General features: G+C 37.3%; 1 protein-coding gene across 2 annotated transcripts in view; it reads left to right on the forward strand.

Moving 5' to 3' along the window:
* Positions 1-21,736, forward strand: part of LOC120636234 (nostrin) — a 106,138-nt gene extending 84,402 nt beyond the window's left edge. For both annotated transcript variants that reach the window (XM_039907611.1, XM_039907610.1), the window contains exons 3-14: positions 1,723-1,808; positions 4,949-5,092; positions 6,310-6,391; positions 6,520-6,650; positions 9,976-10,167; positions 11,087-11,222; positions 12,495-12,659; positions 14,227-14,379; positions 14,939-15,091; positions 15,822-16,158; positions 17,061-17,213; positions 19,423-21,736. In XM_039907611.1, the coding sequence (XP_039763545.1) occupies positions 1,723-1,808; positions 4,949-5,092; positions 6,310-6,391; positions 6,520-6,650; positions 9,976-10,167; positions 11,087-11,222; positions 12,495-12,659; positions 14,227-14,379; positions 14,939-15,091; positions 15,822-16,158; positions 17,061-17,213; positions 19,423-19,538 (1,848 nt within the window). In that variant the 3' untranslated portion in view covers positions 19,539-21,736. The remainder of the gene's footprint in view (positions 1-1,722; positions 1,809-4,948; positions 5,093-6,309; positions 6,392-6,519; positions 6,651-9,975; positions 10,168-11,086; positions 11,223-12,494; positions 12,660-14,226; positions 14,380-14,938; positions 15,092-15,821; positions 16,159-17,060; positions 17,214-19,422) is intronic.
* The last annotated feature ends 4,622 nt before the right edge of the window (positions 21,737-26,358 follow it).

Genomic DNA, 26,358 nt, shown 5'->3' on the forward strand with positions numbered 1-26,358 from the left:
AATCTCTCTTTTTAACTGGGCTCTTTTTAGGGTTCCGTTTCGAAACAGTTAATATGAACCAACGTCTTATTTCATAAAATAGTTTTGCGTAAGATTATTAGATAAATTTCCTTACTGCAAATTCTAAGCGGAGGGTGATGATGAAATACATGGACAAGCCATGCACCTTTCCATAGTTTTATTTGACCGAGTGGTCCTGCACTTTGGCAGAGAAGAAAGTTGCGTATAGCACCTCCCCTAGAGAGGGGGGGTGAGATTCCAGGGTCAAAGAATGCGGCTCCAAGGCTTTGGCATTTATTCTTTTAGTAACAGCTGCGTGCCGACAGACTTAAACAGTGGTGATAAAAACTTGAAATGGCTCTTCCCGCCAGCTGCTCTTTAAATCAGTTGCTTAATGACATAGATTTATATGCTTCATGATATAGATATATATGTTTAACATATTGGGTATGTAGTTTTTACTAATGGCTGTATCAAATGTCATTCGCTTCTTTCGTCAAAAAGAAAAGTCGATGGCTTCTTTGAAGTACTGAGACTTTTCGATTAAATATTTTTATTGAATGTTTTTTATTTTGAATCTATTAGAGAAAGTAAACTAGGCATATTTCTTCATTTTCTGTATGTATTATATACTTTAGTTACTCATTTGTTTTTCGTTACAATTCAATCAAAATCATAAAAGATCAATCGTTCGGTTGAATTATTAGGTAAAACGTGCACCGATATCTTTCAGATCCTCCAAATTCAGATTCTTCATTGATGGACAGTTTAACACAATATGAATTTGCATACAACGATCCATGACCAATTGTATTCATTAACAATCCTTGAATAACTGGACATGTTTACATAATCGCCCCACTGATTGGTCAGTTCCTGCACAGTGCATGTCAGTTCCCTGACATGGCATGACTGGTGCCGCCGCGGCGGATTCTAGAGTCAATACGAACAGTTGAAAACGGCGGCCTTGGCCTTCAATTACTACACAAATGAGCCGCCGACCTGCAGTCAAAGAGCGGCGGCTTTATAGCGTATCTTATCGGTTCTAGATACTAGCGCCACGTTCCAAAACCTGTTCCAAAATTTACGAGGGGCTTGATCCAGCGTAGAGATATTAAACTGAGAATCCTTAGAATAAATTATAAGTCAGAATTGTACTTTAGCAAGAAGGTTAATTGATATTCAGTAAAAATGGAGACTTGTCAGAGGTGACCAAGTTGTTTTTGGGCGTCAGCTAGTTGTCTTTGGAAGAAGGTAGCTTAGGTGGCCAAGCACCTAAGCAAACTTTTCCCCTGGAAACGCTACTGTGGTGGTAGTTTTATGAATTTCATCATATCAATCCATTACCGGGCCACTACAGGGCTCCTCCCACAATGAGAAGGGGTAGAGGCCGTAGTCCACCACTTTGCCAATTGCCATGCTGGTTTTTGAATGATTTCTATCACCGTAGAAGCAAGTCATATTTTAATTGCTTTAAACGCACATAACTTATAAATTTATAGGTCATATATAGGCTGGGATTCGGACACGGTCCCCTGAATGTGAAGTCGAAGTCCTATCAACGATTCGTGATTTTATAAATTTGCTCACTTTAAACTGGAGAAATATGGTTCAAACGCGGCCTAAAGTAGTCCGCAACACACTTAGCTTAAAGTAACATCAGCTAGTTTGATCAGGAGTTTTGATCATTGTGTTTACTATGGTTTATTTTCATTGTTGCAGGCACAGAACGGCTTCGACGAGTTACGCCGGTACGTGAAACAGGGCAGCGACTTCAGCAAGGAGTTAGCTTCCATATTACAAGAGAGGTAGGTTCTACTAAGTAGGTAACTGGCTCTGCCGAAATCGATCTGATTGGCTGAGACAGGTATCCTTTGACAAAGGAGGCCTATGTCCAGCCGTGGGCCGTCAAGAGGCTGATGATATTGATTACGGGTAATAGTCAACGTCCCCAGCGCCTAGATGACTGCCTGACTGGTGCTTTCCGTCCGTTTTGCCAGAACATTGCCAAAGACCCGCCTTCTGCGTTTGCTCGTTATCAAACATGTATAAATAAGGTGCGTAGACTTCGAACTTACTTTCAGGAAGACAATGTCCACTGGCCACTGCCGGCCTTCTACAGGGCATAGCTCTTCCACTCAGAATGAGAAGGGTTTAGGCCGTAGTCCACCACGCTGGCTAAGTGCAGATTGGTAGACTTAAGACACCGTTGAGAACATTATGGAAGACTCTCAGGCATCCAGGTGTCCTCACGGTGTTATCCTCCACCGTTTGAAGCTAGTGATATTTAAAAACGCACATAACCCCGAAAAGTCAGTGGTCCGTGCCGGGGCACGGTCTCCATGAAAGGAAAGCCGATGTCACTAACGAATCTCTTTAATTTTGTTAATGTCACTTGGCTAAACGGTGACGGAAAATATCGTGAGGGAACCTGCATGCCTGAAAGCTCTCCATAATAGTCAGCGCGGTGGCTGTGTCTTTAGCACTTATCATTCTGAGCCCGCATACCCTTTTTGGACAATTATTTTCATGGTATTCAATGGTGAGCCCCTAAACAATCGACTGAACAGAAATTATTAAACAAAATGTTTACAAGACTTTAATTCGCGACAATGTAAGTCGTTTCGACGGGCTCGTTATCCATTTTAGTGTTTTTTTTTTCAACGTGTAGAGTGAAATATGCGTGCTTGACTATAACAATGATACGCGGATTTTGCTTACCGATAGCTTTGTTTATAGTATCTACCTAGAACTAATACCTACCTACAGAAGATAAGCAATCTTATCGCCTCTTTGCAATGTTCGCTTTCTACAGTTGCGGCAATAACACAATACCTTATTGTTTATGAGATATAACTATGTATACATAGTTTCAAGTACTGAAACAGTAAATCAATAATATTTGATATATTAGAAGAAGTGCCGTCTTCACATCATTACGAATACGAAAGTCGGTTTCGTTCTTATATTTTTCGTTTTTTAACCTATGTTTGACTCAATTATTGCAACGATCTTTGAAAATTTGGTATGTATAATATACATAACTCGCATCCTGGAGTTTTAAAATGTGTCTTTGTTTAAATTGCTCCACATTTGACGGAGTTATAGCGAAACGACGCAAAAAAGTTTTAACTGGCCATCTTGCCTTTTAGGAACAAATGAAAAATACATAATTACTGCAAAATTTTTGATGTGGCATAAAATTTAGTTGTAGATCTAAAAAAAATTAAAGAATTCAGTATCGCTAAGCCTTAAATGAGGAGTTTGCTGCTGTCCGCTGAGGAGTTCTGTCCTCTATCTCCAACCACAGTTTGGGCAAAATTAAACACATATTATGACCTCTATAGTACAAAAATAATTATTTAATTCGGTTATAATTTGTCGGAGTTATGGTGTAAAATCGTCAAACACTTATCCCCTCTCCCAAAGGAACCGAGCTTAATTTCGGGATATAAAGTATACTATATTACTTCTAACACTTCCAAAAATATATGTACAAAGTTTCATGAGGATCAGTAAAGTAGTTTTTGCGTGAAAGCGTAACAAACAAACTTACATTGACATTTATAATATTAGTAGGGATAGGGATAGGGATTACCTTTTAATAATTAGAAACATACTCAAAAGTTTGCACTAAATCGTGCCGAAAATATTGTATACTGGTAAAAACAGTTTTGTTTACAGTTCCACCGACAACGCTAATGCAATCTAGGAAAAAAGCGAGACAATCCGCGACCCGTGATGTTAGGCCACAAAAACAGAAATAGATCATCGAACGCGATGTGCCAAGTGGGCCACGATATAAAACGACAGCATGAAGTTAAAAACTGAAATAACTATAGTAGATTAACCATACTTTAAATATCATCATCATACACCGATTCTACTACCCATTATAGGGCCCGGGTTTTCTCTTGTAGTTAGAAGGGTTAAGGCCGTAGTCCATCACACTGGCTTTGCAGATTTCACACGCCTTTGAGAACATTACGAAAAACTCTTAGGCATACAGATTATCTCAGGACGCTTTTCGTCACCGTTAGAACTAATGATATTTAAATGCGCAGAGTTAAGAAAATATAGAACCCTCATTCAGCCATTATTATGCATGCAGTGCATTGTGTCCAAAAACAGTGAAAACGCCTCGCGCACGTCTCACCTTACATTCCACGTAATGTTGCTACCTCACAAAGTTTTCTTATTCTCCCCATTTTAGGGTAAACGTTTAGAATATAGAGCTAAAATTTTTACTGTCAACTGCTAAATGGTGTGCAGTAACTAACCCAGGCGGTTCACGAGAAACACTACTAAAGTGGACTGGTTTTTGATCCTTCAGTATTAGTTGTGTACACGGATTCTTCACGTTCTAAATTCTGTGCATAAATGCTTAAAACACCTAACAAGTTAGAGGATACATCAGCCGTTCGAACCCGATCACCCAAATAATATTGTTTGTTGCCGTCATACAGGTCTCCTAGGTCAGCTGCAACTGTATTTAACACCAGAGTATTGTGACACGGTAGAACTATTTTACCTAGTTTTTTTTTTATTATGTACTGTTTTTGTTATTTTTGTTATAATAATAATAATAAATAAATAATATAGGTTGGTTGGTACTTAAACCTAATTTTAACGATTGTATAAACATTCATTTTTCAAAAGTACTATGAAATGGGAGCTCGATTTTACTCGCTTATTGCCGGTCTGAAACTGTTTCACGACCAGTAAACATTGTGAAAAATGGTCAAAAAGGCACCGATCCCAGATGTATACCTACGGTTGGAGGCCCGTGTCATTTTGCTCCTCCTCGGACTTTGATTGACCGACCTAATTCAAAGTCCGGGGAGGAGGAGCAAAATGTCACGGGCAGACTGGAGGATCTTGACATTATTTTTTCTTATTAGATATTTTAAAATAAAAATCAAATTTGAATTTGTGTTTTTCTTTCTAGGGTAGAGGCAGAGAACTACTACTCGAAATGTTTATCAAAGTTGGGCACGAAGTTAAGCAAAGCATGCAAGGAAAGCGTCGGTTCATGCGCAGACGCGTGGAAGCACGTCGCCATCGAGATGGAGAAACGATCAGAAATTCATAGGTAAGGACTGATTAATGCCTTGTTGGTCCGGTGGCTAGCATGTATAGACCAATAATTGTTAAGTTGAATGACTTAGAGGAGACAATTCGAATGTCCGTCATTTTGTTTCGACCAGATGCAGCGTGCATGCTTGCTCTTGAGCGTGCGAAAACTTGTGATTGAAAACGTTCAAATGCTGTAGTTCCCAAGCTGTTTTATTTTAACATCAACAGCCCATTACTGAGCTACTTTAGGATACATGTCTCCTAAAGGCCGTACTCCACCACGCTGCTATCCAAGTGCATATCAGTAGACTTATCAAGCCTTTGAGAACACTATGGAGAACGTTCCGGCTTGCAGGGATCCTCACAATGTTTTGCGTTACTAATACAGCAAGAGATATTTCATTGCATCAAACGCACATAGTTCCGAAAAGTTTGAAATACGTGCGTGGATCGAGCTCCGACAACCTCCCGAAGGGAGGTTAAATACCTTATCACAAGGCTACCGCTTTGTGTTATTAGTACAAAAAATATGAACTCCCAGGTATTGCAATCTTTCCAGAAATTCTCAGTACCAGATATATAGAAATAGGAAATGGGCGTGATCCAGACCCGTGCCTCGGAGAACTATAAAATATCTCTGTACATATCATCACGTGAATCCGTCGCTCCATGGCTGCATGATTGAAGGACATACAAACCAAACAATAAACACCTTCGTATATCGCGTGAGGCCAACGAGCGTAATTTTATGAGTTGTGAGTCGCATAATTTCTGCAGCATCCGGTTTCATATATAAGTCGAAAACTGTCCCACGACCAGTGGCGTAACAATAGGGTGGTAAAACGGCTAAAAAGACAACGATCCCGACCAAATCCGACCGTACTGGAGAATCTTGCTATATTTTTTTTTACAAAATTGAGCAACACTTATTACGTTAATTTTATTCAACAAAAGAAACGCAATACCTGGGCAAAATCGGTAATTGACAATGACATTAACTTAGACGCTGGTGTCAGTAATGTCAGTGAAGATGAAGATATCAGCGTGTTTTAACACAAAGTCACTTAAACCGTACAAATTGCATACCGTGGCAGCTGTCTATTGTTTTCCGAAATGAAATAATAATTCGAAATAAAAATAATTTTTAAATCCCTTGAAATCTGTCGCACAGGCCACACCCCCAAAAAATCGTCTCAGTATAAAACTTAAGTAAAACGTTATTCAATTTTACAGAAATTATTCCAGTGCTCTATCAGAAGAACTAGTAAAACCAATGAAACATGTCATCGACAGCCAGCTCAAATTACGGAAGAAGGTAAAGAGAATCCAGATATATTTATACTCTTTGACTTTAGTATCTTACCATAATGGGGAGGATTATTTTTTTGTTTCCTGCATATGCCAGCCGAGCGGATGTTCAAACTGCTTTGTCTTACTTCGCAGATCGAGGGTAATGTAGACAAGATGACGCGTACGCTTACGGACTGCAGGTCAGCCGAGGCCAAGTCGAAGAGGCAATCTCATGCAGCTGCTAGAGAAAATGAAAAACTACAGGACGCTTCGTTGGACATTAGGTTTGAGCCCTTGTAAAATCTCGACAGGACTGATGACGGTCCTTTGACCCTACCAATTGGTATTAAAAAATTAAGCGTAATTGCACTTCATCAGTTTCCGACGACAATTCCGTAAATTAATTGAAGGATCCTTCAGTCTATATGCGATGCGATTATTTAGCTATGCGGCGATTCATTGCCTTGCGACTGTCATAATGTGGGCTGTGAAGGCGAATTATTATTAGATATCTTTTTTATGGAGTGTTTGAATAAAGGAAAGGCCGTTGCTATTCAGTATTCACCTTTATATTATAAGAACTTCTCACGCTTGAAATAAACTTATAATTTGCCATAGATTATTTTTTACTCTAGTCGTGTTACTTGGAGTGGTATAAGTTAAACCCTTGGGATCTTTAAAGAGTATATTAAAAACTATTAGTTGATTACTAAGCAGTATATTATCTAATTTATACATGCATGATGCAATACTCGTGTTATCTTATAAGAAATCTATTTCAAGAAGTTCTTACTTTGTAAAGGCACTAACTTCACTTGGTTCATCACAACTATACTAATAAGTAAGTAAATGCACTAAGCAGACGTTCTTTTAAAAATGAAGCTATAAATTTTATTAGGCCTTTTTAATTTTGTTATTTCTAAGACACTCGACAAATCTAAGCTGAAACTGTATTTTAATATTATAAATACGGATTTTTTTATCTATCTGTTTGTTTATTTATTTGTATAAGCCAGCCCGGGTTCGGAACCGGTTTCAATTTACCGGAAAATTTTGATTCATAACCGGTTTTTTTAATGTTCTTCGTTATACCGGTTAAATGATTGAACGAACCGAAATGCTGTAGGTTACCGTTCTTAATGAGCGAACCACGTAATGTAATCGCATTACGTTTCTTAAACCATAATTAACCGGTGTATGCAAAGCGCGCTAGTCTGTTTCACAAATGCCTAGCCTAATTCGTGACGCGTGCGAGTCCTAGCCGCGGCAAAAATTAAAAATAGTATAAATTATATATTTTTTTAAATAGATTTGTGTCGATTCTTATAAATGAAGATGTCTAAATAGAAAAGCTTATTTTTGGAATATAAATACCTACTTAGGTACCCATAGTATGACGACACTTTTGGCTAATTTCAAAGAAAAAGCAAGCAATTTAAGAACAATGTTGTGCATGGAATAACTTATGACCATTTTTAAATGTCCTGGCGCTTCAAATTACTTGTACTTATTGCAGCGCGTGCAGCAAATCACAAAAATAACTGAAATTCAAGTTCGTAAAACCGGTTTATTTCAATCCATTGAGCTACATTAAATAAAAACCGGTTTAGCTGTTTAACCGGTCAGAAAAACAAAACCGAAACGGTTTAAAATTTTTCCGGTTTCGGAGCCGTCGATCTTGCCAAAATTGGGTTAATTGAAATAAACAGTGGCTTCAATGTTTTTAAAACACGTAACATAAGGAATATTTTAATATAATGCTAGGTAAAACTTATCATTTTTCAATATTATGAACCATGAGCTGCAAAGCAAAAGTCCGACTTAAAAAAAGTAAAAATGGCTTTAACACAAGTAATCCTATTTAAAACTACTTTCATAAAAAACGATAACCTACCTTTAAAATACATGATTTCGATTTGTGAGTAGCATTGTTCGATTTGTAAGTTGAGGAGAATATTTATTTTTAGACCATTATTAATAATAACACTAGCGGACCCGCGCGACTTCGTACGCGAATACTACTACTGAAGAAAATATTCGTATGTTGTCGCGGACTGTTTTATAATAGAACTTCAAAGAAACAACAATTCCGACAATTTCAATATACCTACCGTTTACCGTTCACGCATCTGACGCATCTCTTAAAAAGGATATTTTTTGCAGTTTTTTTCCCGAGTTTACCATATAAATGAATCCTAGGTAGATCGATTTATTGCCCTCGAAACCCACTGTATACTAAATTTCATGAAAATCGTTGAAGCCGATTCCGAGATTCCAATATTATATATAAACAAGAATTGCTCATTTAAAGATATAAGATTATTCTAGGTACTGTAATGTGACATGCAAATAAAAAAAATTAAATGAATGAAATGAATACTTACGCATATTTTCACTTAGCATCAACGCTAAGATTCCCTCTTGAATATGTCTAATAATTAGTGTAATTTCCTACCACCAGGAAATTAACCTAAAATAGAATAGAAAAACTTTACTGCAATACAACAGAATAGGAAAAACACAAGGAAAACAGTAATAGTTAGAGCTAGGGTGCACTGGCGGCCTTATTACTAAAAGTAATATTTTAAAGGCAACCTGAGCGTGCAAAGTCGATAAAAAGGTGAAAAGTCGGTGCATAAAGTATGTTACAAAAAATAAAATCAACTTACATGAACATACATATATATATATATATATATATTCATTGACATAATAACTACAAATCTATATATACTAGAATATAAATCTATATATATATATAATGTTATGTTGGTTTGTGTACGCTTCAAAAACTCAAACAGTTCTGAACAGATCGAGCTGAAATTTTAGCATAATATATAATACGCATCAAGGATTGTTTTTATCTATTTTTCTCAACAACAATCACAATGTGCCACAGAGAAGCGTGGCAGGGTACAGCTTTTTAGGGTACAGCAATTACATAGATAAGTAATAATTTTTTAAGCAATGTTTAAACAGGTGAATAGACTCGGACTGACTTATTTCCCAGGGAGCGTTCAAAGTGTTACAGCTTTTAAAGTGAATATCATGTTATAGCGCTGAGAGGGTATCTCAGATAATTAATTAATAATAATAATAATAATAATAATCTCTTTATTAAGACAACTAAGGTCCACCTTTGTTAGTAATACATCTTAAACGACTATTTTAGTATTAATTAATTATATTAGATTAAAGAATAAATTCAATATAATTTGCTTCACCGTACAAGCACCGACATGAAGTGTTGCAAGATAGGTGAATCAAACTTTCCCGCTAACATATTCAGGATACTGTTTGAGCTCGACCGCAACCTTGTCAGGAGGGATGCCGTCTTTTTCCTTATAATGGCGTAAAAATTACGATTCCTGAGCGAACATCCCAGACGCTGAACAGAACCTCGGCAAACCCAACAGTATCCTAAACCCATTATTATACTGTACACGTATAATAATTAAGTTTCAGTAGGTTAATTTTCTAAGGTATGCTTTTGAATTCTGTTACACTTCGAACTTAGATGAACCAGTGAGGTAGGCGATTACCTTGAGATGGCAATAGCTCAGTCCTTTTCTACTTAGAACAGCTTTTTACTTAAACCACGTTCAACAGCCGAATGTCCCGGAGCTCAAGTGTGGGTCACATACCCCACTCGATACTGAGCGCTGCAAGAGCAGAGCGTGGTAACCCTACGAGTGAGCGAGACGTCGCTAAACTGCAGGTGAAAAAGAGGAAGACAGAAGACGCTGTCAAGAAGACCGAGGTGGAGTACTACAATGTCTGCGTGCAAGCTGAACGGGCTAGGTAAACTACTGTGGTTTTAAAGCTAATTTTATTTACATGTAGAGGAGTTTGCTTCTATGTTTGTTTCTTATTTGTCTCTCGAACTATGAATGAATGAATGAGTACACTTTTATTGTACACAGCATAAACATATAGAAAAATTATGAATAAAAATTTTACAATTTTTACAATTTGGCGGCAATACAAACTATCAATACAACTATCATAGATATTGGGTTTAAAAAAAAAATTATGGCATAAGATAGCTAAGCTCTCCCAAGAGAGGGATAGTCTTTATGTTATGGTCTTTAAGTTATGGTCTTTAAATGTTGAGCAAAAGAAGATAAAGCGCGGGCAAATGACGTCAAAGACGTTCGGTCAGGGCATAATAGTTTCATTTCATTTATTCAGAATATTGGTAAGGGTACAGAATTGACACAATAAACATGGTGCCACGATAACTGTTGCAGTAGTATAAACTGTGTCGCAACAATTAACGCCCACCTCCAACAATAAATGTATAGCACCAATAAGACAAAAGTAGAACACAGTAAATGCCAATAAAAAAAAAGGAGAATAAGAGTCAATTAAAATAATAAAAACATGCGGCGACTTATTTAGTGCGGGTGTGTGTGTGTGTGTGTGTGTGTGCAATTGTGTGTGACTGTGTGTATATGCATGTGTGTTATGTGAATGTCTATAGATTGGGCCTATTTAAAAAAACCTTATACTGAGTAGAATAGTGGTTAAAAGTTTTTATTGGGATAAATACTTATCTACCATTAAAGCAAGTGATATTAAAATTGCTAAAAACGCACATTATTATACTTAACCCTAGGTCCTACGGCTAGCATCTTACTGCAAAACTAACGAGTCATTTCGGTAAATAAAGCTTGATATAACTTCGATATAATGTGTTGTTTGTCGATGCATCTTCCAGGTTGGAATGGGAAACGAGCGTGGTGAAGGGCGCGGGCATGCTGGAGTCCCTTGAAGAAGAGAGGCTTACCCAGCTGAAGAGTTCTGCGGACTGTTACCTGAGGCTTACTGCCGCTGTACCACCGCAATTAGCAGAGGTAACAAACGCCTTTTATGGAACATTGGAATAATGAATTTACCTCAACAAATACGGTAATAGTCAGCTTGCCACCACAGACTTGCTCCATGTGTGTCAAATCGACCAAAATGGGGTCAAGCAATGGCAGTTAATAATAGATTAACCTAACCTAACATTTATTAAAATGAAAAATTAAATAAAAAATTGAAAGATCAAGTGGTAAACATTTGGGAAAATCTGAATCACTTGTATAAATTTAAAAATAACGTTTAAAAATTTTGGAATTGACAGGATTTGAACCTGCGACTCCATGGCTATCGCGGCGTGAGCCCTTTACTATTAAGCTACGGCTCTCATACAAGAAATTATTATATAATGTTTTAAATCGGTCTTATAGCGACTGTAGCGCCATCTAGTATTATTAATTGCTTAAATTATATTGCTGTTTCGATCTACTTTTCAAAGGTCCTTATTACATTATTTATTCCATACTAGTTGTTGCCAGTATTCTTTGTCCCAACGGTTCCCAAATCCCATGGGAAGCGTTTGTTTCTGGAATAAATTGGAACCTATGTTACTCTCCGTCGTTTCAACTAACTCTATGCCCAAAAATCAAGCTGATGCGTTACTAAGTGAGGGCGTGAAGTTACCACAAAAAAACAAACAAACTCACTTTCGCTTTTATAATATGAGTAATATAATATTAACAAGGATATTTAAATTTATAAAAATGGTGAAAATTGTGGTCGGTGTTTGTGTAGAACGGAAACATACCTTTAAAATCTATTAATCTATCCGTATATCTATGTACATATTTAACACCAATAAACGGGCGATTCTTGTATATATGTACCTTTAAATAAAATCAGAATCTCGGGAGCGGCTCCAACGAATTTTAAGGATTTTAATAAGCAGGGGGTGTTGGGATTGGATTAATTTTTAGTAAACGTCATTTTCTTCGTGTACCTCGAAAGTACGAAGGTTAATTTTGGCACCATCTAAAAAGTTTTTTTTTCATTTACTTAGCTAAGCTCGGTCATCCTGGTATGCCAAATACTGGTTCTTTTTTGAAGTGACGTCGTCGTATAAATCGCTGGCAGCACGCACGGAAAAGCATGACTCATTGTCACGTTCCATATGAGCCGAGCGTGAGCGCGGAAAAGCGACAGAGTCGCACGATCGGCCTAAGCTTTCGGCCTGTGACGCATTTATCTTTTTCCTGCTGGAACGCTCATTATAACGTAAATTTATCTTCCTAACCGACTTTACAGACAACTAATTTTTTTTAAAGGCTACGAACGCGCTCGCTGCCCCTATAGCCAACGCGAACGCCAACGTTGACATGCGCGTGGTCCGCGGCGTTCGCTCAGCGCCCGCTGGTGCCAGCGAGCAATTGCTACCTGACTTCTACTGCGAGCACACAACGCTCGCCATGAACCGGGAGCGACGGAAACAAGTTAGTATGCCGCAAAAGATAGTAAATAGAAATAGACTTTTTAAATTAGTAAAACACAGTTCAGCAATCATTGGAATCCTGACCACTAGGCCGTATCTTAAGGGCATTGCCTTCCCAACCAGTGACATTAGTATAGTAGAAGTACTTTAATTTTGACGGCCGATTGGCGCAGTGGGCAGCGACCCTGCTTTCGGAGTCAAAGGCCGTGGGTTCGATTCCCACAACTGGAAAATGTTTCTGTGATGAACATGAACTTTTTTCAGTGTCTGGGTGTTTATCTGGCCTCATGCGGGTTGATATTTGATATCATAATATTAGATATTAGATTATAATAATACATTGTACTTATTAGTCTTAGGACTAGATAACAATTTTAGTGAAGTTTGTAAGGAAAAAAGTAATAGAACATAAGTAAATAAAGTGTCCTGTCTTTTCGGCAGAAAATTGAATTGGTGATTAAACCCCGTTTTACTATATCCGAGTTCAACAAAATATTTCATTTTAAATAAGTAGATATACCTACCGATTTCTCAGTACCGGGATATCTAAATCTAATTGCTATTTGATCACTAGAAACGTGCAGTGATTAAAAATCACTTTGAAAATAATAGCTAAAACGATCGTTTCTAAAATATTTGTAAATTGGTTTAGGTATAGTTTTCAATGTGGATAATAATCAATCGGTCATCGAGGCCGATGTAATAAGTAGAAATCAGATGATCCGTAAAATTTTCCATTGAAGGTTTCTACGCTCTAGCTGTACAGCGGGCAAATTTTTTACACAATACGGTGTAAGTATTTACCCAACTGCCGATATGTCGATCTTACACCTTAACAAATCTCGTATCATCAGTAGTCTATCATAACAGTCCACTGCTGGAATTAAGGCCTCTCCGAACGGGACGGTTTGCCCATAATTTCCACGCTCGCCAGACGGATTTGGTGATCGCAGTAGGTTGATCGCACAGAGGATACTGCTGCCCGTTCTTCGTTATCTTTATATATATACTAGTTGTTGCCCGCGACTTCGACTGCGTTTGATTTTGTTTATTGATGAGGCAAATGAAAAATAATTATTTAAATCGGTTATAATTTGTCCGAGTTATGGTGTAAAATCTTCAGACACTTTCATCTCCCGCATGTGTGACGGCGGCTTATCTTTGTCTCCGCTTTACCGCCTGTCCATTCCATCTTAATACCGGAACATATTTTTTGCATCTTGATTTCTTTCTTAAAACAGAATTTCGACCGTCCAACTTTTTCATATTCCAAATATATATGTGTTCAAATTGCGTGCCAAATCATGCCCTGGTGGTCATGACAGTGTCAAGACATTCTGCATAAGTTCTATAATCTATTACGCTTTTACCGATAGTATCATTTTATACCAATGGCTTTTACGAGATCCGTACTGCCTTGCTTTTAACCTGACGTCAACATCTCAAGCAATAGGCGTTAAAATCTTGACATATATTTCAAATAAGTTTCTACACAGCACCTACCTGTGACTGTGACTAATATTATGTACTAATTAGTTATTTATTAAAAATGTGACGTTTGTTCAAAGGCCCTGCTAAAGATTCTCCAGCTCGTTAAACAAGACATCGAAAGGGAGCGCAAATCCAAGCATGGCCTTGAAAAACTTTCAATGGCTATGAAACAGACTCCAACGTTCGGCAGTGATGATTCACAACAAAATGTAGCTGATAAGTTATACCATGTAAGTAGCAATTTTATTGGTCCTTCTTTTTCTGGGTGTTTCTCCTGAAGGTTTTTATGTACTATAAAGAACGAAAGTCGTGCAACATTCAAAAATAAGATAGTGGTTAGATCTTCGAACTTATACGGTGCTGCAAAATTCATAAAAAAACAGCCAGGAAGTCTAACTAGGTTTTTCGTAGGGTTTCAGGGAAAACATCAGTAATGGCTTCGTGGAACAGGTCAAGAAACTATAAGTGGCATGCCTGGAAGCTGGATCTAATTTATCGTGTTTACCTGTAATCTGTTGTTAAGAACACTTATTTATTCACAAAGCCTTGGAGACAAGCGCTGGGCAGGACCCATGTGTAAAATTTAGTGTGGGCTCTGTGGACTAAATATACCTCTTGCAGCGGAGAAAGCGCTAGGAATCCGCAGTTTGAAAAGCTTACTCCTACCATTGTCACAGTTAGATATAGGTTGATAATCTTTTTGATTTCTATTCGACAATTAACAACATCTTGATTGAAGCCTGTATCTTTATAGAGTCTAAGCTAAGTCATGTTCTCCCACTTTTCCAGATGAGATCAATGCTTACATACCTAGAGGCAGTGCGGCACAAGATAACGTCAAGTCTGGCGGAGCTTGACAGCCGTCCACCGGCGCAGCACCCACTCTCGACGCACATCCACGTCGTGAGAGACAAGCAAGGCCTCCAGCAGAGCATTCTTAAGGTATATAAAATAGAATACCAATTCTTCTTCTTCTTAAAACTTCTATCTCATATTCGTTTTGTGTGGTAGTGTTGTGATGTCGCAGAATGAAAAAAGGACAGTTACCCTCTACCTGGAATCAATACCACCTTGTATGCTATGAGTGGTGTGAAATGGCTATTGACTCTAGACCAAAATTCTGGTAACTGGCAAAGAGAGATTTTTTGATTTATTTTTTCATTGACGACGTAAGGACTGACCAGGAGAAAGTAGAAGCAGTTCAAAAGCGGCCTATGTCTATAGACAAGACAGGGGTACTGGCATTCCTATGCTTGTGCTCATACTACAGACGTATCGTTAAGGGATTCTCTGAAATCACAAAATCATTACATCAATTGACAGAAAATATAAGAGCATTCTGGTGGGACGAATGGAAGGAGCCCTCGCAAAGGCTTAAGCTTAATTTGCCATACCCCGCAAAAAGCAGGAGAATCTGTATGGTGTAATTTACAGAAGAATCTTTATACTCCACAACAAACAGATCTTCGACAATGAACCCTCTACGCACATTTCGCTTTGAAACCGGAGCATCCTCAGGAGATGCTGACTTTACAATGAATATTTGTCAAGTAAATAAAGCTTAACTTTCATAATATATCACGGAATTCCGCAAAGTAACGCCTGCTTCCATCCAGTAATCGACTTCTCTAATATATGGTGTTCTATAATAAGTGGTGTTTTTCGATTTCAGGTCCCACCGTGGCTACAGACTGACTATCAGAATGAAGTTAACAAAAACCTCCAACCGAGCTACACCGCGCTTACTAGGAGTGTTACTGGCGGGGAGGAACGGGAGCGCCGGGATTCCATCATGAGCAGAGCTTCCAGCAAGTTGCGCATAGAACACTTATCTTTCCGAAGGCATGCTGATCACAGGAGTGCACCAACTACGCCAGTTTGTGTGGAACTGCCCCCAGTTGCCAGTAAACCTCCGACGCCTGACGCGCCGCTACCACCCGATAGCCCGTTAGATTGGAGTGAGCGCGGCGCGGGCGATGGACTGTCCAATCAACAGGATAGCGATTTTGGTAATTAATTTATTTTGACAATAATCTTACATTTTTTCTTTAATTATTACGTGCTAGAGTTCGAGGATTAGGACACTTTGATTAGCTGAACACACTTACAATATGCCACTAGGTCGCCATCGAATTATAATTTCTGGTGGAATTGTCTGAGCTCATCCACTTTTCTGGCTGCTTCGTGATGAAGGTGTTTTTATTAAAAAAGTAACGTGTGTTTACTTATGTACACGCGTTAGAAGTTATACTTTTTTGGCGAGAAGATAAAACTCTTTTGAAATTTTTTATCTTTCGGCCTTTTTCGTTGTTTTTTTTACAAATGTTATTCTAAGTTTGTAGAAAAAACAACGCAACAATTATCTAGTTATCTCATTATCGAACAACCTAGTTTCATTCAACATTAAAATCTGGAATTTTTATACAATTGAATCAATTGAATCACCGGAATGCGTTCGCAGGCTTTGACAATTGAAAATGTACCCTGTCAAACCTTTTTTGAAAAAACTAAAATGTTGACTTTAACCAACTTCAGGGTGTTGGTTTTATGTGACGGTGTACGCGTGCATCGTAAAAATTTACTCTCATCATTTCCTCTCTGCCATTTGTAGCATTGTTAACACTCAGTTTCTCATAAAAGTTTTCGACAGAGTTTGGCTTTTGCTTGTGCTACTACTCTCCTGGCCTTTTTTTTGCGTTACGATGCTTATCATGGTCTTCCTAGATATTGCTAATCTGCCATTTCTTAAAAAGCGTATTTTAGATTTCAACTATTTCTTTAACTTCATCATGCCACAAGTTACCTTCCTTTTTATTTTTGAGGTGTCAATAAATGTATAAAAATCTCTTTCCACCACCAGAACCAGCCCGTGTGTTTTTTTATTTTTAAACAATCTTTAATCTACTTCCAGACGAGTTCTCATCACAAAGCGACAGCTCGTCAGACTTGCAAGATGTGGACAAGAATGAAAATGGAGACGAATCGGTTCAGAAGTATATTGGAAAGTGCCGGGCGCTGTATACGTATGAAGCTAGACTAGATGACGAGCTCACTTTGTCTCCAGGTTAGTATTTTTATTGTCTCTTCTACAATGCTTTTTCACAGCAATTACTTTTAATTAATCATGATAATAATGTATTTTTCTCTTCAATTCTATCGCTCTCGATAAATAATATTTTTTTGTATTCTTCCACTACATATGATTTGAACCGCTGTTAGCTAGCGAAATCTTATTTTGATGATAGTAATAGCAAAAAATATTTGTTGGAGCATTGCACAAAACTGAACTTTATTTTTTTACAATTGACAGTGAACTTATACTATTTCTGCAATACTCGACTTTCATTTTAAATGCACGGTATTCTTGTAGTGTAATGTCATAAACTTGTAGGACACTAAAATTGTGGGGGTGTCTAGTAGAGTTTTAACTCTGAAATTCGTCTTCTTTTTCTTGCGTTATTCCACGTTATGTGGCATCGCGTCGGCACAACAAGTCTAGGCTAAGTTGCCTAGTATAGCCGTCTATTGTAACCGTATCGGTATTCTTATATGGGTAATTTTATTTCTTGTTTGATTATTTCATCATCAACTCAACCGATTGAAGTACACTGCTGGACATAGGTATTTTGTAGGGAGTTCCAAAATCCACGGTCCTGGGCCGCTTGTTTCCAGCGGAGGGGAATGCTACTCGCCAGCTTCTCATGAGAGGCGGCGAGTAGCATTAGGCTAGCTACACGTCACTATACAAGCCTCTTTACGGTCTAAGGGGGGATTCATGCTGTCCTGATCCCCTCCTTTTCTAGCGCGGGAGCCCTAACAATCGGTTGGGGTGGTTGGTAGACGTCCGGGAGGTATTCAACGGGTTCCCCGGGGTCCAACTAAGAGGGACATGCCGTGGTGGTTTTTAGTTTGGGTGTACCCACCCTTTGGTTATCAATAAAGCTTTTCCACCACGCCAAAAAAAAAGGCTGCCGGGTGCTAGAGGCTGTGGTGGCTCTTTACTTCCCTTATCAAAGTAATGCCAATAATCGCGACGCTTGGTATGCGGGTTGGTGATCGCAGTGTTGGTCCTTATAACGCTGCTGCCCTGGTAGGTTAAAAAATGGTTCAACCGCCATTGGTCGGTTGTCAGAGCTTCGTTGGTAAGTCGGCAGGGTGCACCACGGGCAGGTGACGTTCACGGTTGGGAAGGCAGACTGGTCCTCCTTGATTATTTGGTTAAGTTTAAAGTAAAACAAAGATTACCTTTATTTCATTTCATGTTTTTGTTTTAGTTAGTTGTAATATTTTAATTTTCTTTGGTTTAGCATTATTGTATTTAACAAATTTTTAACTAATACAGTTGTTACAGTTACTTAGATTATAAGAGTCCGTTGTAAATGAAACACAATAAAGAAATTAAATTATTCTTGAAAGTTATACAAACTGGGTTAACTTAAATATGGTTTTGCCATTATTTTTGCGAGCAACCCCGGTATAGGAATGTTTTCGTGGGTGGAATAATCATCACCTTTCGCCAAACTTGTTATTTAGTCTTGTGATTAAATAACTAGTTTTGCGAAAGTTAAGGCATTTACCTACTGTATTTGTATACAGTACCTAAATCCCTTTACATACCCTTTCGGAGAAGATTCCCCACTTACTCAATTATTTTAGCTAGAACGATTCCAATGCAAGTTTATTGACCCCCGAGCCCTATAATTGGTTTCTACGCGGCATGGTAATTGAACCACAGAAACGATAATAGTACTAATTTACCGAAACCCTAAATGCCTTGACGCTACGTCTGTAAATTTTTCGCTTGATAAAAAATACAGTATCTTGCAAAACATCTATTTGCCATGTTGGTATTGAATTGAAACTATTCATTATAAAATATGTACTAACAAAAAACTATTGCAACTAAAAGTGTGGTAAAAACCCTATTCTCCGGCATTTTTCTATTTGTTCTCATATTGCTTTGCGATTTTTTGCTCTGCCGTACAAAAACTGGCCACATTATTTCCGCCAGAAAAACATTTCACCTCAATTTTTTTGTGTCTAATTGTACTTATACCTAACTGTTCTATTATGTTGACCAGTATCTTATGGTTTTATTCATAGAGTTTTTGTTTTCTCTTGTTTGTACTATCAGGCGACTAGAAAAGCTTGGACCTTTAAAACCAAGCCAATAAGTCGCGAGATAATTCCAAGTGGATGATTTTCGCCGGACTTTTTATAGATACACATATTAATTACCGTGCTTATATATTTAATAGAACGTTTGTTAACAGGTGATGTTATAAATATATTTGAAAAGCAAGACGACGTCTGGTGGAGCGGCGACCTCAACGGCTCCTTTGGAATCTTCCCGTCGTCGTACGTTGAAGAAATCACCTCTTGCATATAGCACAAGATCACTGAACTTATGTATATTAACAATTTTGCAGAAGTTTCCGTTAAAGTTTTGCAATGGGGGTTTTGATTCTCTATGACATTGCAATCGTCACAAAAATAAAAATGACTGTCAAAATATGAAAAAGCGCAGTGTTCTGAGGTCGAAGCATCAAAATGTACGCCACAAAATGCCTTTGCGCAAACATGCGCGTGCGCAAGTAATATTTTTTTGAAACGGGGAGGGGGGGAGCGCATTTGCGGACTAAATCCGAACGCACATTTGCGCTCTAAAACTTAAACGCAACGAACTCTTTAAACCAGAAGGGACTGTGAAATGTATGGACATTTGGGGATTAGCGTGGCAGAGATAGTCTCTGGCGCTAACTCGAGGGATGTAAGTATCCTGCCTCAACTGAGTCATATCTTATTTATCTTAAAGAGTCACGTCTCCCTGACGCATTGCGACTTTTGAGGTATTGGCGCAAACGGCTCTAACTCAGCCGATCCTACTGTTGTTGAGGCAAGTACGATTTTTAGCGATTTTTCCTCATACGACGATGTATGCCTCGCTCGACCGCTGCCGTACCTGTATTTTTAGTTGGCTGTCAGTTGGCGAGATACTGAACGATGAATGTATTAGTAATTAATAAATTTTTGTAAAATAGCAAGTTATTAATCATGGGTTAATGGCACACATTAAAAAACATAATTAATTAATAGCGAGGAGTAATAAATCAGCCAAATTTAGTATAGGAAAGTCATAGCAAATGGCTTCGTAAGATAAAAAAATATCAAATCATCATTTTTATTATTTTGATAAAATTCGAATATTGTTCTGAGTATATTGTTATTTAAATTATAATTCATAGTTATTTTTATAATGATTACGCAAAGTAAGTATAATAACTTTTTATGTTTCCCTTATTTAACGCAAGCAAAAATATGCTGTATGTCAGTCTTTGTAAGAATTAGTACAAAATGACTTATTTCTTTTATAAATAATGAACGTTTCAAGTTTGAAAAAACATAAAAGTCATTTTTCGGAAAAATAAATCTTGTAGGTTAAAAACGAAAGGTCAAAAAAGCGAGCCGTTAACCTTTCGTACCCAAGCTAAATAAAATATAGGTAGGATGTGCATGTTATAACAACGATTTATGCAATAAAAAATTGTATTTAATTTAAGGTAAAAATATATAGGTATGTGTTTTTTAATGACCATAATGTTACGTTTCTTGTATAGAGCCGAAATAGCGTTAATTATTGTGTAATCTAACACTTTAATAACTGCCCAAAATGCAAACATTAGGTTTTGCACACTCATCTCCTTTATATAATAGTACTTTTCTGTCCACGGTATTCTCTTTAACCTTTCTTGTTGAATAGTTTCATTTCTAGATTCTAAATAATTGGGTATGATTTTCAGACTGCAATATTTTTTCGTTATATAACGTACGATTTAAAGTAGGTTCAGTTTGACATGTTACTAAAAGAAAAATCACGTGTTTTTTTTTATTTTCACTAATATCTCAATATTTGAATTTGGGCAGTGACTTAAATGTATCCGGTATATAAAGACTACATAGACGGTGCCGTTTTGGTTGCAAATTAATCGTTAGGAGATATTGCATTTACATTTTAAAAATAAATGCCTTATGTTTCAATAAAGAACAAAAAAATTACCGGTTTTATAGTATTGCAGATAGTTGTAGTCAGTGTACTTTGGAATTTGTTTACAACTGATTTAGCACCGATCTATGTATCCATCGAAATATTTTTGTGACCAAAATTGTAAATACTCATTTCACACCATAGGAAAATAACATTTGGCCTGTTATTTGTGTTTGTGTTTATAGAGCCTAGGGCAGGGATGGCGAACCAGGTGGCGGTAAACTTGGCAACGGCGCTGCTGGGGAACTAACGGTAGCACCGACCGGGTTCGCCACCCCTGCTTTACCATTGGTGACTGTATCCATGAGAAGGCGCTATTGTACTGGGTACATGCTACGTGTGTGTAAGCCGACTTTTTATGTAATATTATGAGAATTAAGCTTAAATTGCTTTACTCCGCGAAAAGCAGGACAATCTGTATGGTGTAATTTATAATTTCTTTAATCTTTACACTTCACACCGTACCACACTCACACATGAATCATTGTAAAGTCAATAACTCCTGAGGATGCTACGGTGTCGGAGCGTAGTGTGCGTAGAGAGTACATTACATCTGTTTTATGTGGAGTGTAAAGATTGAAGGAATTATAAATTACACCATGCAGATTGTCCTACTTTTCGCGGAGAATAGCAAATTAAAAATAATTTTGAAACTATCATGGGATTCCGCAATGAAACGCCTGCTTCTATCCAATGTTTTATGTTAACTGAAGAGGTAGAACTATGCATTGTTCAATTGTTGTCACGGCAACGTTGTGCGTCACGTATTGCAAAACCTGAACGCACTCCTCATTGAGCGAATTTTGAGTTACGTGACGGTTGCGATACCCGTTGTGCGTCGGCTTTATATTAAATGTATATTAAATAGTATTATGTTAAATGTAAATTATTACTTGATGTGTAAAATTAAACCAAAGTATGTTATGTAATAAACAAAACGGTGATAACATTTTCTGTCAGTTTTTATTTAACAAAACCCAATATTGTAGGTACGACAAAAATAATGTTGCTATCTGTCTAGTGCATAAATGTATATCTGTAGCAAGATCTAGTCGTCAGGGTTGATAGCTATAGATAATCTCTTCCGACAACTCTTGCCCGGCCTTTACTGATGCCAGAACCAGCAATAGCGGAACAAAAATAGACGTCACGTCAAAATGTCATGAAACGAAGAAAGAGGATATGTGAAGGGAGCGGTAAACTCATTTCTTCAAAACCTAAGATATTGGTTGTGGTAAAGTTTTATGGACAGATGTAAACTACAACACAGACATTTTGTCTTAAAACCAAATTGACCTGACATTACACCGAAAATGTCTGTCTGCGTATATTGGATTAATATGTCTCTGAAACAACTTAAAAACAACAAGTTGCCACTTCACAGACGATGATGGAATCACAGCTAAACTCCTGAAAGCAGGTAAAAAGCCGATACATAAGTGCTTCAGACATTGTTTGAATTTCGTCATTCACAAGCACACTATATTGGCAGTCATAGCACAGGGTGTAGCGGTTCTGTATATTCTACTGCCAAGCGGCATTGTTGCAATGCTGTGTCACGGTCTTAAGTTCATGGTTGCCGGTGTAATTACAGTCAAATGAAGCTTAACAGATACACTTTGATGGACACAGAGTGTTACATTGCAGGACGTGTTCCTTGCATGTATGGAGGGTAGAGGCAAGGAGGATCATCTGTGTATATGAAAAAGTGTCGTCAAAATGTATTAAATTAGGATGGCGCCACATTTGCATCAAGGTAACTCTTAAAAGAAGCGCCAAATATAAATATTGTTAGAGTAGGCTTGAAAAATAAACAAGGAAGTAAGGTTATATTTACCACAATATTTTGTACAACGTAAGTTGTTGAAATTCTCAATAATTAACTACTTTAGTCGATAATGACATTAAATTTTTTAACTCTGCATACTTCAATTCATCTACGATTGCTACATTCATACCATACCCTGTGCATCCACCAGCGCCATTGTGGAGGATTTTTGAACTGTTATTTAGCGCATACAACTGGACACTTTTTCAACTTTTCTCCCATATAAGATGACTCTCCTTACCTCTACCCTCCATACTTGCTTGCCTGCAAAGTGTTTTTCTGTTTTTTAGCTATATTTCCCACTGACCAATAATTAGGCCATCTGGTTGGTTCGCCAATTCAATGACACAGGCCATAGACCATTGTCCAACCACTCTGCTGACTTTAAAGTTGTAGAACTTGATCTTTATCACATTTTAGTTACTACTACCGAATATTACCTTATTGGTGATGAAATAAAACACAAATGGAGATGACAACAAATTATTTATTAAAATAACGTTCGTAGATTACAGTATTGGCAAGAAAGGACTGCAGTCCAAAAATATCTACTACTAAATCTTGTTAACTTATCTTACAACGAGAATGTTTTAGTATGAGGGCGGCTTACACACTTGTTGAAAAGCTTTACTATTTAGTCTCATAGGGACTTATTAATATACGTGGCATAACGTCGGAATAGCTATATTTCGACGTTACGCACCCTTTATTTATACGGCCTAAAGTGTATAATTCTAGTGGTCTAGGTGTGCGACTTTAACATTTTAGGGTGGATTTTTTCGCGTGTGATTTTTTTGTTGCAGACCATGTCCGGTTGAGTACTACCAATACGCATATTTCTGCCGCTAAGCAGCATTCTTGCAATGCTTTGTTCCGGTCCGTAGGACATGGTTGCCGGTGTAATAACAGGGACATGAGGCTTATTACCTACGCCTCAAGGTGGGCACGTTGTGGGACGTGTTTGTTGCATGCCCTGCGAAGTGTCGCCCTGTTTATGGCAACGAATTTCCACATTCTCATAAAACTAATAGTATTACTATAAAAGAAATTGTACCTAAAAGTTTAAATAATAATATGACGTTTCGACACATGTAAAAATAAAATACTATAATCTATTTGTCTAAAATTATCTTACAAATTAGAATATCTGAAGATAATTAGAAATCAGTCCTATACATGTTATTGAAGTCTGTAAGATCTATCAAAGATATTTACGATTACGAAACAAAATTTACAAAACCAAAACAAAATACAAACAAAATTTATTTAAAATAAAATATCATCTGAAATCAAAACAAAGTTTGCATGTACATTTTTTTTTTTACTATACAGAGTTAAAACCAGAATGCTCTCTGCCTGCAGTTGTTTACATTAAAATGAACAACTTTTGTTCTACGATATTTTTTAACTAGATATTTCGTGTAATATTAAAAAACAATAATTTATATAGAATCAATCAATAATATACTATAGTTGTCACTACTCTGTAATGTAGCATCGGCAAAAGCGCGCGAACCACGACGCTATCGTGCGGTCACTGACCCGAATACGCGACGTTTTCGCATCACATGTTTTAAAAAATACCATGATTTATTAATTTCGAAGTCGTAGAACAATAATTGTTAGTTTTATTTGTATTGCGTAGTTTGTTGTGTATAATAATTTTGTAGTGGCGGCAATCTAAGTACAGTTGTCACTATCCCTTTTTCCCCAGGTGTCGACTAGAGGAACATAAGGTAGCAACGACATCCGTCACACTGCTACCATCTACTGTGATCACGAAGTCGTCTGCCCAGCGCGGAGATTATGGGTAAACCCACTCATTAGATCAGTAGTCCAGCATTGGTTTGTTATGGACTATTAATGATGTTCACACTATTTTCTGCGACGCATATCACGTCAAAACTCGATGGTCCCGCGATTTGTACAATGCAACATCGCGGAAGAAGAAAATAACGTTTTTTGGGACTTATCAGGGCATCCGCTTTTGCATGCGCTAGTTGTAAAGTTAAGATAAAAGTGTCGCTTAGGTTAGGCATTTATAGAAAAACCACAGAAAACTTAAGTCGAAACGAAAGAAAACCTAATCAAACCAGAATGTTATGCCACGTTTATTAATAGGGCCAAGGGTTTTACGTCCAGTAATGTAGTAGTACGCCGCGGACGAAACCTCGCAGCAGACCAGATCAGAGGCAATTAAGTTTGTTAATAAATTGGCTCTGATTATAAAATCAATGATCTCCCACTTGAAAGGCTATACTTAATACCGTTACCCAAAACGGTCATTGTTAGTGTGATAGAGGAATGTAATTTTTATAAATAAAACTTTCTGTGCTGTTTAATTCTTTATCTTGTTTTACTTTATGTGTTACATAGAAGATAACACGTAACTTCCTACTTTGAATTATTCTTTAGCCGTCCTCGTACTAAAGCCATCTATGGTTTGATAAATCGCAAAACATACAATATTCCTTATTTCGAAATGGTTAAAGACAGATTGTACTCCTTAAGAAAATAAAATATACCTACGTCCATTATCGCTTAATACTATTGTACCAATTAATTACCACAATTGCAATAAATATGTTCCTACAGCTTATGAAGTGGATACCTTGTTTAAAGATAAACACTATTTATGTAAATACTAGCGTGATTTAAAAAAAAAAACCAAAACATATGCGGTCGAAGACGCGACTTACATTATTATAATAAGGACAGCGTAATCTGTCGGGCTGATTTGTGAATCTAAACCATCCTCGGTGCCACCCAAACACATAACGAAAAATTCGTTCAAATCGGTCCAGCCGTTTAGGAGGAGTTCAGTGACATACACACGCACACAAGAAATATATATATAAAGATTACCAATTATGGCACTCGGCGAAAGATACTCAAAAAATTCAAAGAGTGCTCTATTTCTTTGTTTTTATTAGACATAATCAGACAAATACAAATCTCGCCATTCCTATTGCGGACAAAAATGGAACTAACCATTTAACTCTGTCAAATGTATTGTCATAAAAAAATGGTGACCCTAGTTTTACAGACCCGGTTTAATATTTTCCTGGTCCTGCTTTATACTGCTTATTACAGGTCAAGATTTGTCTTTAGAAATAAAGCCAATAAAATAATATTACAGATTTTAGCCGCTGTTAGGGGTAATTGCCTCGAAATTTGCCAAGAATTGTCGGTCGCGTAATTCTCTGGCATTAATCAAATAGGAAGATTACGGAGTACGGCAGTATGCGATCGAATAGAGTCTTCATATTGATGCTGACCGCAGATCAACTAAGTAGTTTGAAAAAAGCTATAGGAACATATTTATTTCACAAACAC

Source organism: Pararge aegeria, chromosome Z (assembly GCF_905163445.1).
Source record: "Pararge aegeria chromosome Z, ilParAegt1.1, whole genome shotgun sequence".
NCBI classification, from domain to species: domain Eukaryota; kingdom Metazoa; phylum Arthropoda; class Insecta; order Lepidoptera; family Nymphalidae; genus Pararge; species Pararge aegeria.